Source organism: Haliaeetus albicilla, chromosome 4, assembly GCF_947461875.1.
Source record: "Haliaeetus albicilla chromosome 4, bHalAlb1.1, whole genome shotgun sequence".
NCBI lineage: Eukaryota > Metazoa > Chordata > Aves > Accipitriformes > Accipitridae > Haliaeetus > Haliaeetus albicilla.
Genome location: NC_091486.1, coordinates 32,117,651 through 32,131,209, shown reverse-complemented (window position 1 = coordinate 32,131,209; position 13,559 = coordinate 32,117,651). Strand labels below are relative to the sequence as shown.

Below are 13,559 nucleotides of genomic sequence, written 5' to 3'. Positions count from 1 at the left end.
GCTCTAGATGTTTGCTCATCCTCAACCTACTATGACTCTTGACAACGCTGGCAGCTTAACATTTACGAGAGGGCCAGGACTGCAAGAAATGAGGGCTAAATCTGGTCAAATTGTGTGTGAAAGGCAAAAGGGTGAGATGACAGGGGCCACAGCTACAGTGATGTCATTTGCTAAAAAGATGACCTGTCAGAGCAACATCAACGCAAACCACCACCCTGCTGATTACTGCCAAGTCTCCACAGTGCTAAATCTGCATGTTCAGATTTTAAGTGAAGTTTCTGCCTGGAGCATCCCTGCTGCGGGAGCCAGGGCAGCCCTAGCAGAGCTGCTCTGGGCAGCCTCAGGCAAGCCGCCGTCTGGGCAGAACTGCCTCTGCCTCAAATGGGGCAGCACGTCCTGCATGACAGCACTCGTGTCCTTGGCTCCAGGGACTCCCTCTACCTCTGCTGCGGTGTCAGTACCCTCACAGTTGTCTTTGTTGTAAGAAGATGGTGAAGAAAAACACCAGCCGTGCTCTCGGTGCTCCCTCACTTAAAAGTCCCACCTCATTCCTGCCCTGTCCTCAGTTGATCCTGGACCAAATGAAAGCTGTCCGGGAGCAGGTGGCACTGCGGTGGCCTCATGGTTCCAGGAGTCTGAACAAATACAGAAAGGATGTACTACTTTGATGAGACTAAACTTGCCACCTCAGAAAAACCCCAAACAATCCACTTTACTTGATCTCCCATTTCTAGGGTTAAATGGAATAGTACTAAACCTAAACTAATTTCAGAACAGAAGCAGTTTTGCTTTAATTGCAAGTACGCTCCCTGCTATCATTTCAAGGGGAATCACAGGCTTAAAGTTAATAAAAATCAGCAGCACTTTTCAGCCACATTAGATATCCACACTAAACAGAAACAGCTGAGAAGGCGCAGTAGGCAGGTTTGGCTATAGCAGTCAAAGCTCAGCGGCTTTCCACTGCAATTGTGATAACTATCAATCACAAGAAGCTCTATCGGACATCTCAGAGTCGAATGTAAGGGGTTCATTGTCTGGTATGTGCTCCTGTTGCCTTTGCCAAACCTTGTGCAAGGCTCCCGAGCTACTGTGGCCCGTCAGGAAAGTGGAGTGCACCGAAAGGACAGCAAACCAGAACCCACAGCTACAGCTTTTGTTCCAAAACGCAGCGTGTCTGGCTGCAAGGCATGGGTACTGGAGCAGTATGAGAAAGCAGTTCAGAAGTGGAAGCCTTCTGAGAGTTTTGCATGTATTGCTTTCTTCGAAGAAAGAGAGCCCCTTACCCCCACCCAAGAGCCGACACACGATAAATGCAAAGTAGCATTTGCAATATATATTGCCTTCAGCTTTAATACTGCACAGAAACGGAAGTTACATAGTTTGGGATTTTTTTCCAGTGTTTTTTGAATGGTTTAGATTGAAAGGAGATACTGAAATTGACTGTTATTGTCTAATTTTGATAGGGGAGAACTCCAGATAATGTAACAACTGAGGAAGACAGATATTGTCCACTCACAAAATTCACAGATCTTGTTCTGACATGCATTTCCCCCTGTAGATCTAAATCAAAGACAAAATAAATACTCCAGCTGCAACCCACCCAAACCAAAGCTCCAAGCTTTTTGAGTGGAATGAATAAACCTGCAATACAAGTAGCTCTGAAAGTCCATTTGGCCTTGTTGAGTACAAGTTGTCGCACCAGTCTTGACCACCCCTGTCTGAGCAGACATCACATCCAGCCATGGAATAAGGATCTGGGGGAATCAAAAAGCAGTGGGTATCCATCCATGGTCTGTCTTTTGGGTGCAGAGAAATGATCAAAACCCCAAACTATCGGGGTGCAGCCACTAAGAATGAATCACAGGGCACACTGTCCCCACAAAAAAATTTGTCTAGATAAAACAGTAAGCACCAAAGTCAGAGAGCTAGCATGGTTTGGGAAAGTAGTTTTTGTCCAAGTCTCCCAGACAACTCAGTCCTGATTTCCAGTATGCAAACCCCCCTGCTGTAACCCACACAAACGTGGCAAAAACTCGCTGTGCACATCATCCTGTAGATCATTAAGCACACCATGTTCCCCTATGGAATAACACAGTTTTGCTTCACTCATCATCTATGATTGCCTAAGTATTATTAATTAATATTATTTTTTAAGAAAAGAAATTTTAAGTCTCACTGTTTTTTCCATCTGCATGCTATGCATTGTGTGACCCATGAACCCTAAGACAATGTTTAGAATCAGATATTTCATTAGGAAGCACTACTGTGGTGCTCATTCCCCTCTTTATTACTTCTAGAAAGAGAATATGAAATTAGTTTCATTGGATTGCCATCGCCACTTGCCTTGACCCATTTTTACGAGGGCTCCATGTTCTGCTGTTTTGTATTTCATTGTCATTTCTAAAATATTTGTTCCCTTCCACCCCTCACAAAATGACAAAATTAGTATTTCATTTACTTCTGTGGTATGTTATTTTCCGCATATTTAAAGAGAGACCACAATGTTTGCAGTGAACACACAATACAAAAGAGCTTTCCTACAGCTTTCTGCTATGCCTTCTTTTATTTACTAATGTTCCTCCATGATTTATGATCTGAACTATTATAAACTGCCAGATTTGTCTAAATCAAAGCTTCAGAGAAAAAAAGCGTGGAGGGACGTCAGTGACAAAAGTAAGTGTATCAGAAAGCATGTGAAAACCATTCCTGTTTCTTTAAAGTCAACATTTGACTGCTCTTAAATCAATATGCACCTACCAGCTTCAGCAGATCTACCTGTCAGCTTATGCAGAAAATGAAAGGCAAGGTTTCTCTGCTCTCTGAATAGCAGGTACTTTGCTGCAGTGGTGGCTCATTACTCCAGAGAACCGGCTTATCCACCCCAACACTCCAGAGACAACAGCTTGATTCATCGTTTTCCCAACTGAGTCAGGTTTCTCTGCCCCAGCAATTAACAATGAATTAGCACTACATTAAAGTGCCAGGCAAGATGGTTATTCTCTGGAGTGGTCACCTTGGACACAGCAGACGAACAGTGGGAGAAGGGAGAGAAATTAGATTTACTGTGTCCCAGCATGTCTGTAACAAACACCACATCCCTGGTTGGCAATGGGAAGCGGCTGTAAGCACTTCTCAGCATTAACACTCCAGAAAGGTCCAACGCCAGCAAACAGCCTGGGAATGGTGGGATTTAGCGAGGGATGGAAAGTAAGAGAGGGTACCCTCACCTCTGTAGAGCAGGAAGCTAAACACAGAAGCAGGACGACTGCTTGCTGCAAAGTGACTACTTTGCATGCAGTCTGTCCAAGAGATCTACGCGACAGCCAGGCCAGGCCAGGTCAAAGGTCCAGACAGGATCCCACATCTGATGGTGGTGGAAGAGGATGAGAACAGGGCAAAAATACAACAATGCCTTCTGGCATACCCGCCCACCCTCCAGGAACCTGTGGCTCAGGCACTCTGTAAATTGAAGGTGGTATCCTTGTGGTACCCAGCTAGCAACGCTGTCACAGGTCTTTTCCTTAGTCCTACAGCAGCACTTGGTGATTACATCGCATTGTGCAGAATGGGAAGGAGAAAGACCCACTTAACACACACCTGAATTTCCTTAAAAAACAAGCGAGAGGCTGTGGCAAGCTCAGCCTGCATGCACAGCAACATGTAGGTATAGCATGGATGCTCCTCAACTAGCATGTGAAGGAAAATCCACACTCCGACACGTCCATATGGTCATACCCGATGCTGCCAAAGAACACAGCCATGTCACAGAGCTCCACAGGGCTCACATTTTATGACTCCTCAGCACAATAACAAATAAATCAAGTGTGCGGGGAGGAATTTCTTGAGCACTGAGCTTCCACTATAGACATTTTTCATTTCAGAAACAGGAAAACATTTGATTAAATGGATTAATATATGGCTGATGGGAAAAATCTAATGGAAGAGAGAAAAAATGAAAATGTTTCTTTTTAAAGCCCTGAATGTAAAGCTAAACAGTGAGGTATAGGTTAGTAACACTGAACAGAGGGTAAGAACCTGCCACAAAAGAAACAGCAATCCCTTAAACATCAAGAGCCAAGTTGTGTCCAGCTGATCTTCTACAGCACTACAACAACTGCCCCGCTGCGCCCACCCTGCTGGTAGAGGACAGAAACCATACCTGGCCTTGGGGCGATTCCCTCACTGAAGGTGAGCCCAACCCTGTAATCGGCAAGTGAACTACACAAACCCCATCACAATGAAATCTTTGCCATTTTCAAGAAGCCATACTGGGGAAAAGGCTGAAATTTATCTATCTGTTATCTTTTGTCTGGTCATGCCTCTTGTGATGATAGCCAGGATTTTCTTCCAAGTCCTTCAGTCTGACAGAGGGGTGTCCCCAGCCCAGAGAGGGCTCGATCGTGGTGGCAGGGAGCTCTGGCAGCAGCATGGGGCAGCCTGTTTTCAGGCTCTCCCAGTCTCACAGCTGGAGGAGCAGGAGACTCAAGCATCAGACACAAGTTACCGTACAAACGTCAAATTCATCAGAGCAGAGAGGAAGATGGGGTGGGCGGAGAGAGAGAGAGCAGAGGTGAGAGCCTCCTGCCTGCTTCGGTGTTACAGTACTGCACCTGCTGTTATTCACAGCGCTGCTACTTGTATCTCCTTCAAAGGACTGTCATCTTGACATCAAGGCTGCAGGAAAGGGCTCGACTTACAGTGCACTATTCACTAGCAAAGCCTGCAAAGCAAAGTAGGTCGGTGACTGCAGCTCTTGGATGTTTCCACCCCCCGCTAAAATGCAGCCAGGCACCGTGGCAGACATTCTGCACCCGCCACCACTTTGAGAAGGAAATGAGAGTTGCTTTCCCACTTGACACTACAGGGGGAATTTCAGATAGGCAGAATGTAATTACTTGGCCTGGAGTTCAGCCAGGAGCGGAGCCCAAGACCCCTACCCTTATGTAAAGTGTCACAAAATCTCCAATGACTGCAAGTGTGAGGACCTCAGCTTTACGTCTCTGGCTGCTGTCATTGATTCTTCATGGCTAATTATCTAATAGTGACCCTTGCAGCAAAGCCAAAAAACAAACCTTGTTGCTTGAAACAATTCAAGTCCCAGAGACTAAAAATGACACAAAATTTGCTTGGTGCAGGGCATCTTTTGACGGTAGGGAGCAGGTGGACAGCAAGCCTCCTGTGTCTCGCACTGGTAGCGTGCCACTCAGAAACCTACTGGGGTTTTTGGATGGGCAAACATAGCTTTAAAATGCAGCACCCCCAAAACACAAGCCTACTGTATCAACTATATACCCGGGTCTCCAGAGTTTTGCTGTATGTAGCTGCCAGCTGGTTCCATTTATTTTTCTTCATTTTTCATATTTTGACTGTAATAAATAATTAATCCATGGCTTTGTAACTTGCTGACAAATACAAATGCATCACATTCCAATGCAGTGTAACGTGTCACTCACAAGAGCCAACCTGCACGATGCAGAAAAGTGATGTGCAGAAGGCTTTGGAAAGTAGGCTAATCATCAAGGTCACTCACAAGAGCTCAGGGAAACTTTTTCTTCAAACTGTCCCTTAGAGGATAGCCCTACTGGCTGTGGGCACCAGAACTGGGTTAGTATGTTCAAATCTACGCAGCTCTAGTCATCTTCCCACATGTTAGCTTGGCCCTTTACTCTTTTGTGGCTCCTTGCCTCCAAGATCCCACAAACTTTTGAGAACGTGGAAGACAAAACTTGCAACATTAATTACTTGGAGCACTTCCCCTACTTTATAGCTCTGAGAACCCAAACCCCAGGAAACCCCATTTTTTCTTCCAGGCAAAGACCAAATGGAAAGCAAGGAGGAAGTCAGTAGCAGAAGAGACAAAGGAGACTGAACTAGGCAATAATTAATCTGGGTGAGACCAACGTGTTTCAGAAGGGGCAGGACTAGAAGACAGAAAAACCTCCTGCCTTTGGAAAAAGGAGACTAGATAGTTGGCAGCAGAGCTAGCAGCAGCAGAACAAGAGCAGCGACAAAGAATAGGGGCTGAATGCCAAGGTTCACAGCAAGAGTAGCAAAGCAGTGCAAGCCACCATCAAACGACAACAGGGAGAGCAAAGGTGGGAGGAGGAACTGTGAGATTATCAGAGAAACGCAGTATGGATGACTCTCTGAGAGTGGTCACACAACGGGATCAGGTGAATGGCACTGAGCGCCAGTGGCAATCCAAAACGATGGTCTGCTGTGGAAGGCATCACCTCAGCTTTTTAGATTAAAAAAACATCTCCTGAGCCTGTCTTGACCATCAGCAGATGTCTGGGTCTGTGATATGCATCACTAGTTATTAGGAATACACATAAGCCTGATTTTCTCTTCTGACTGAAGCTGCAACTGCAAAGATGAAAAATCTTGTAGTATTTTCACTTCATTTTCCCTACACATATTTGTATCTGTTTATTTCTTATTCTATTAAGACCTGAGACAAGGATAGAATAAAGGTGCACAAACCAAAAATTCATCCTAGTCACAAGGGTTGTAGAGAGGAGCAAAACAATCCTGAGGAGGCTGTGAAATGAAGGCCTGTTCCCCACAAAATACTCATCATGGTCATTTTAAAAGTACTTTTAATTTTCAGTGAATATATAAAACACACTTCTCCATGTAATACTCCTCAATATCCCTGTGTCACCCATGCATGGACAAACTTCCTCTCCTACCCTCCTACTTTTCCTGAAGTGTTAGCTGGCTCCTTCGAATGAAAGCAGATGTACGGCTGCAGTTGCCTCTTGGCCACTGTTTGACAGTGCGTATCAGGGGTGCTCAGGTTCTGTAAGGAGGAGCAAGTGACCAAGTCCCCACTTCTGTTCTGCTTCCTAAATAACCACACACTTCTTGCTCTTGCTGAGGAACACATTTGTACTCCTCTAAATGTCGGCAGCTTTAGACAGCTAAATTGTGTTTCAGCCACAACGCAACTACTGACACCAAGAGAGCTCCATAATATCACTACTACTGACCTTGCTGTTATTGGTGGCATGGATTATCACATCCCTTCTCTTCAACCACCGACACAAAGCTGCACACACTCACACGCATGCTGCAACATACACACAGTGAACTCTGAACTTGTGAGCTGTGGCTTACATGGGGCCCTACAAACAGATGAAAGGTGATGTGTCTCAACCTGCAAAGCAGAAGGAAGCTGGAACCAGTTGCTTCTCTCTACCTCTGACAGCTGTCCATCGCCCCACCCCGCAGCCACCCTGAGAAGGAAATTAGCGCTCTGACCTGCACAGGCTCAGGAGTGAGCTGGACAACATGCTGCATACGCTCACTGTGGTGATGTCTGGACTCCTCCTCGTAGATCACATCCCTCTCATGCTGGGGAAGGTTCAGGAAGCGGCGAATGGTGCAGAGGTTCTCCCAAAGGGTGCGGTTTTCCGGACTTGGGTTTTCTTTCCAGCGAAGCAGCTCACACAGCCAGCCCTGCAACGGTAGGGTCAGCACGGTTAATTCACTGAGCACCGAGGAACCAGATGTGAGTGGAAGGTCAGCTAGACTTAAAGCTCCATGCTGCAAGTTTCACTGGTCTCATCTCACGCAGAACACCCCCTACCCTCAGCTGCCCTTTGGTCTCAACAAATTCTTGATATATAATATTTCCTGCAAGTTGGAGAAACAGATGCATCCAGCAGTGCTTAAAAGGAACCAGAAAGCACAGCAACTTGCCCCCAGTCATAATCATACCATGTTTAAAACACTCAGATAAAAATATTTTTCCTATAGAAAACCAGAGTTGAAATAAAGGTGCATCTCCACTTCCATTTCAGAGCCCCTTTATTTCTTCATCCGAGCAAGAGAAAAGGAGACATAACCCCTGAGACTTGCTAACAACCCTCATGCTAAGGGTTGCAGCTGCAGGACCAGAAATTTAACCACTACTGAAAAGGTTTAGAAGAAGATACTATCAAGTAAAGACCTTTGATGTGCTGTCACTATGTTGCATTGACTCCCTCAGCTCTGAACACCACTAAAATTGACAGCTTTAAATAATCAAATGGCCACTTAGAAGATGCAACCGCAAAGAAAGGGAATCCCCTAGTATTTAGCACGAAAGCAGCAAACATGGTCCTGCAGAAGTTACTACAGAGATCAAGATCCTAGGTGGAGGTTATTCTAAACCCAACTACAGATCACAGTAATAGCAGGTTTTATTCCTGCTATATTAAGTTTAGTTTGAGGTGCCTTCAAAAAGCTACCACTGTACGGAATCCTGTAGGACCTCTCCACAGGGCTGAGAGCTCAGTCCCCGGGAGGAGGAAGCGCCAGGGCTTCGTGAAGAGAGAGGAAGGCAGCCTAAAACACAAAGCCAACCAGAGGGCACAACGGCAAGAGCTGTTAGGGCGAGGACAGCCCCGTGCGTGTTGAGCGCGTGTGGCGGTGACCCGGTGTCCCCAGCAGGTTAACCAGGGACGGTGGCTGTTGCTGCCCCTGCTCGGGGTGGGGGGACACAGCCAGCCAGCAGCCGGCCCCGCTCGGGGCTGGGGACAGCGACTCCCCTCCTGTGCCTGCGCGCCGGAGACGCAATGCAAATGACAGGATATGAGAAGATAATGCTGAGGATGCTGTCAACGCGCCTTACTGACTCCTGTCAAAATATTTTACCTAGTAGCTTTATAACCCATCATTTTCGAGCTACAACTCAGCATTTTGACACCGTTTTGACAGGCACCTTACAATACCTAAAAGATAGCTTGATCGATGTTAAAAACGTTCGGTACGAGAAGTAGCCAAAACTGTGTTTTTCTAAACAGCGACTAGAGCAAGCTGAACAGCCAGGTTCATTACCAGCCCACGTGGGGGTTTTTTGGTATTGCTTTTTTGTGTAACAACTTGTAAGCCATTGACAACTTCTACCGTGCACTCTAAACCCCGTATATAATATCATAAGCCGTTGTTTGTCTTACTCTCCACTGTGTCTTCTGCCTTCACCCCCCAAAAAAGGCAAGATTTGATTATCTCCGCTGCATCAGCCAAGACAGCAACACCAGCTGTTCTCATTGTGCAGCCTCTTCCTCACGGCCTACATGTTAATAACCTGATCATTCCATTTTCTCCTTCAACTGCCGGCTGCAGCACAGCAAAGAGACAAAAACCCAGGCCCATCTGCAGCAGCTGTAGGCACTGAACTGTGAAGCCACCAGGGATTTATAAACTAATCTGTAACACAACACTGCCTTGTTTTTACAAGTGAGAGGCCACATTTGTGCAGACCTGATCTTTTCTTGCAATAAACTAGGAGGGCTGGGGGGGGGAGCAGGCAAGGATGAAAACAAGATATCTAATCATTTACTTGGGGGGGGGAGGGAAATCTGTGTTATATTTTCAAAGTGTTTTGACTGGTATTTGGGTAATCTCTCAGCCAGGTGATGTCTGCATTTTAATGTGGTTTGGCCACATCCCTTGCCCTCAGTTCTCCTCTTTCCCTTTCCTGCGCTCAGAAATCCCCCAAAACTTTCACTCTTACACAGAAAAGAGAGGAAGAAAATCTCCAAGCTCCACAGTGTTTTCTCAGGGGTTCCTCCATACAAAGGAAATAATTTTTGAAACGGAAAGTAAACCAGCTGTGGAAAAAATAAGCTCCCATTTCTCCCTGTTTTCAGTGATCTGATTTAAGTCTCCAACTGAACTCTTTCAAATGTTTCAAGCAGGTATGTTTAACATCTCCCGAGGGACGCTGCAGCATAAAGACCAATCGTTTAGCAGAAAATACACACAAAACCCTGCACCTGGTGGAGCCGGAGCCCCGTGCGGGGCAGGCCTGGGGAAGGACGGCTCCTGGGGCTCTCCCGAGGGCTGCGGAGCCCGGGGACGGCCCAGCGGGGCCACCTCCCCTTCCCGGAGCTGGACCGGCTAGCCCGATGGCAACTGCTGCATTTTGATTTATCTGTCCCGTTATAATCAGAACTCATTACAATCACTTAGAGCAACACTACAGGCCTCATTATGGACTAGGCACTCGCTGCCATTAGTCTTTAAGAAGGATAGCGCTCAATTTGCCTGGCAACATGCGAGGTCCTGACCTTGGAGCTATTAGGGAAAAGATTAGACTGCAGTGTGACCATGTGTGCAGACACGAGCAAACCAAATTAATTTCTGGCAAAGGGAGGCACCCGGCAAAGGCCCCGCCATCCTGAGGACACCTGAGAACTTCTCCATTCCCCAAAGGAGATAAGCTAATGGCACGTTTAAAGGAGCCTGGTTCTGAAGGTGAAGCACATCCGTGGTATTTAGAGAGATATTAATCCAGTTTCCCCACAAAGTATTTGCTTGGCTGATCAGATTAAGGGATCTAGCCTTCAACAGCACACCCCCACCACAGCAGGCCCCAAGAAATCTGTGATACTTCACAGCCTCAGACATATTGCACCATGTGTACCCAGCTGCTACAATAATTAGCTTATGAATGTATCAGCTGGTTCTGTGATTTTTATAAATAATAACTAACCTACAGAGCAGAAAGATTTTCATGAGCCTAATATTAGCAAGAAATTGCAAGGTGCGCCTAACTCTGAATTGTCATTGTGCTAAATGTCCTGTCTTCTCTCACATTGTGCGGGACTCGATCTCCCCCAGTGCCATTTATAAATATTTATTTTTGCAACGGCAATGGCAATGTATTTGTGGCAGCTTTCTTCACAACAGTCATTATTCGCTCACCCCCACACATACACACGTGTACCCACTGTGTGCATGTGTACACTTATTTGCACCAAAGCTGTCCTTTCACTGCTCTTTTCCTATCCTTCCCTTTATTTATTCAAGCATTCATTCTCTCGCCCAACCATTCAAGACCCTATCTATCCATCTATAGGGCTGCTTATTAGGTGATAGCTTTGCCTAATACGTGAGAAAACACAGCGCTGCAGCTTACTCACACATTCTTCATGATTGCAAGTAACTGCCTTCCCCATGCACAGATGAAAAGTCTGCATCAGATTTTTTTAATTATTTATTTAAATAATCTTAGCACGCCATCCAAGAAAGTTTTGCAGTACCAGGAAAAAAAAAAAAAAAAAAGTGTAAATGTCAAATAAAACAGTGACAGATGACAGTATTCTCTATTGAATAGCACCGTTTCTTCGTGCATGTTCAATGAGAACTCATGAATTATTAATACACAAAATCTCCTTTTTCTGTTAAAAATCTCAACTTGGGGTTTTTTGGTTGCAATTTTTTTTATTTTCTTTTATTTATTTCTTTGGGTCTGTGTATGTTACACAGAGCTTTCCAGGAGAATTATTTCATTTAAGAAATGCTAACATACAGAAATTCTTGGAGCTACAGCCATTCACAGTGAATTTTCATCTATAGCTACATTTATTGGCATGAAGAAGGAAAAGTGAAGGAGGAGACGCTATCTCACCACCTTTTCCCCCCCACTCATCCACAACATCTGAGCTCACTGCATTACAAGTAAATCCAACTTCTGTGAACATATTCTGAAAATCTAGCAAATAACACATCCTTCCCCAGATCCACGATACGCCGTGTTTCTGATCCTGCCTCCCCTGCACATCCTAAGTCTTGCACCACTGCACAAACAGCCCCCTTGACTGCCACAGAGTTACCAGGAGAGTTTGATACGTGCCAGTGTCAATATGGGTGGCAGAATCCGGCCCTTAATGTCAGCTCCTAAGGTTCTCAAATGGGAATGTCTTCCATTAAAAATAAGAGGAGGAAAAACAGCAGAATTAAAGGATGCTTTTGGCTCTACAGGCAGGCACACCCAGTGCTTGTGGTTACAAGGAATTCTGCTCAGAACTTCCTTCACTTCACCCCAAAACTTCTAGAGGCATCAAGAATGCAGCCCAATTTAGCTCATTAAAGAGAGCTGCAGCAAAGTGCTGGCCTCTATTTTTGTTGTTCTCATGAGACAAGATAAACATTTTCTAAGCATTTTATTTGATAAAACAAATAATATCATATTAATGTCCTATTTTTAACCTCTCTCTCTGTCTCCTAATCAAATACATTTCCACATAGCTAAGCAAACAACAACAAAAATCTGCAGGAAGCCAGCCATTCCCATTGTGCTTTTATGCTGTTAAAGAAACAGCGTGCTTACTACACCAAAGCATTAGCCTTGGCGCACTCAAACCCCCTTGAGGGACAGCTAGCTGGTGCAGCAATCACGAGCCATATTCTCTGTCACTTATCCCTGAGCCCTTTTTAGCAGCTTGACCCTTTCACTTTTGCTAGACCTACCCTGGAGCAAGGGAGGCTGCTCCACCAGCCAGAGGTACCAGCCTACAATAAGGTCAGGTTTTCCAGTGCTCAATGAAGCTGTGCACAAATATCCTGACCCCCAAAACTGCTTCCTGCAGATCTGCTGACTTGCAGTCAGCCAAGGACCAAATTTCTGATTAAGGACAAGAAGGCATGTGGGAAGAGTTCAGGCTCAGTTAGGCTGGGGCTACAGGCCCAATGCTTACACTTCGAGCAGCATCTCTACTGAAAGTCACCGCAGGAGGCGGCAGTTGCGTGTCCACGGTGACTTAGTCACAGGCAGGCTTTCTGCTCAGGCTGGACCGCGAGGCACTTTGAGCCTGGATAAAACTGCAACTAAACTGACCTTGTGCTTCCCTGCACTTACACTGAAATTAATAATAATAATAATAATAATAATACAGTTAATTTTCTGTGCTGACATTTTCTAGGGTCTCCAGTGAAAGCATGAGTAGGCAAATGAAGAGTTTTTAGTAAAAGTGATTCAGGAATAAATCTCAAAAATAAATGTAAAAGGCCATTTCCTCACCCACATCATCAGTGCAGAAAATGTCAACATATGTGACAAAAGGAAAAAAAGCAGCAATGATTGATGCAAGTCTTGAAAGAGTAAGAAAGAAATGCTGCGTTCCCCAGAGAAAGCTCCCTTTCTACGTGGGATCACAGGAGTCCTCTGGACAAACTTCCTCAGCCTCTCTTCCCTCTGCTCAGTTTGGGACTCTCTGCAGTGTGAAATGAGCCAGATGATATTCAGCTCTTGTTCCTTAGTCGCCAAACTCTCTTTCCATGAATCCAATAAGTGTCTATTAAAATAAATAAACCCCCTAATGATTCAAGATAACCTAATCAAGAAAGCTGAAATGGATAAAAGACTAACTGTAATGGAGAGTTCTGTCATGGCTTCAATGAATTCTTGATGAGGGCCGGGGGAGGGGGACTGAACCTGAGAAGCTTTACTTGGAGCATTTTGATACAGTTCAAGGTTAATCACTCAATAGTCTGGGTTTTCTGAAACGCTTGGTACTTTTCCTCCCCCCAAAATGCAAGGCAAAATGCAAAGCACTTTCCTGAGGGCTAGTTTCTCACGAGCCTTATAAAACACAAAACAGTACCAAAAAATAAATGAGGTACATGAGCCCTGACCTATCTTAGATTCATGGGAACACCAAGCCTGCTTACAGTTCTTGGCCTCGGAGGGAAGGATGCTGTGCACTGAGGATATTTCCAGCGTGCCAAGTTCAAACTAGCTTCTCCCCACGCTGGAGAGGAAGTGTGGGCTTGTGGTTAGGGCAAGC

The 13,559-nt window shown here is 45.3% G+C and overlaps 1 protein-coding gene across 2 annotated transcripts in view; it reads right to left on the bottom strand.

Annotated features, from left to right (window-relative positions):
* SATB2 (SATB homeobox 2) overlaps positions 1 to 13,559 on the bottom strand; it is a 135,802-nt gene that overhangs the window by 16,983 nt on the left and 105,260 nt on the right. For both annotated transcript variants that reach the window (XM_069781802.1, XM_069781801.1), the window contains exon 10: positions 7,264 to 7,461. In XM_069781802.1, coding sequence (XP_069637903.1) covers positions 7,264 to 7,461 — 198 coding nt within the window. The remainder of the gene's footprint in view (positions 1 to 7,263; positions 7,462 to 13,559) is intronic.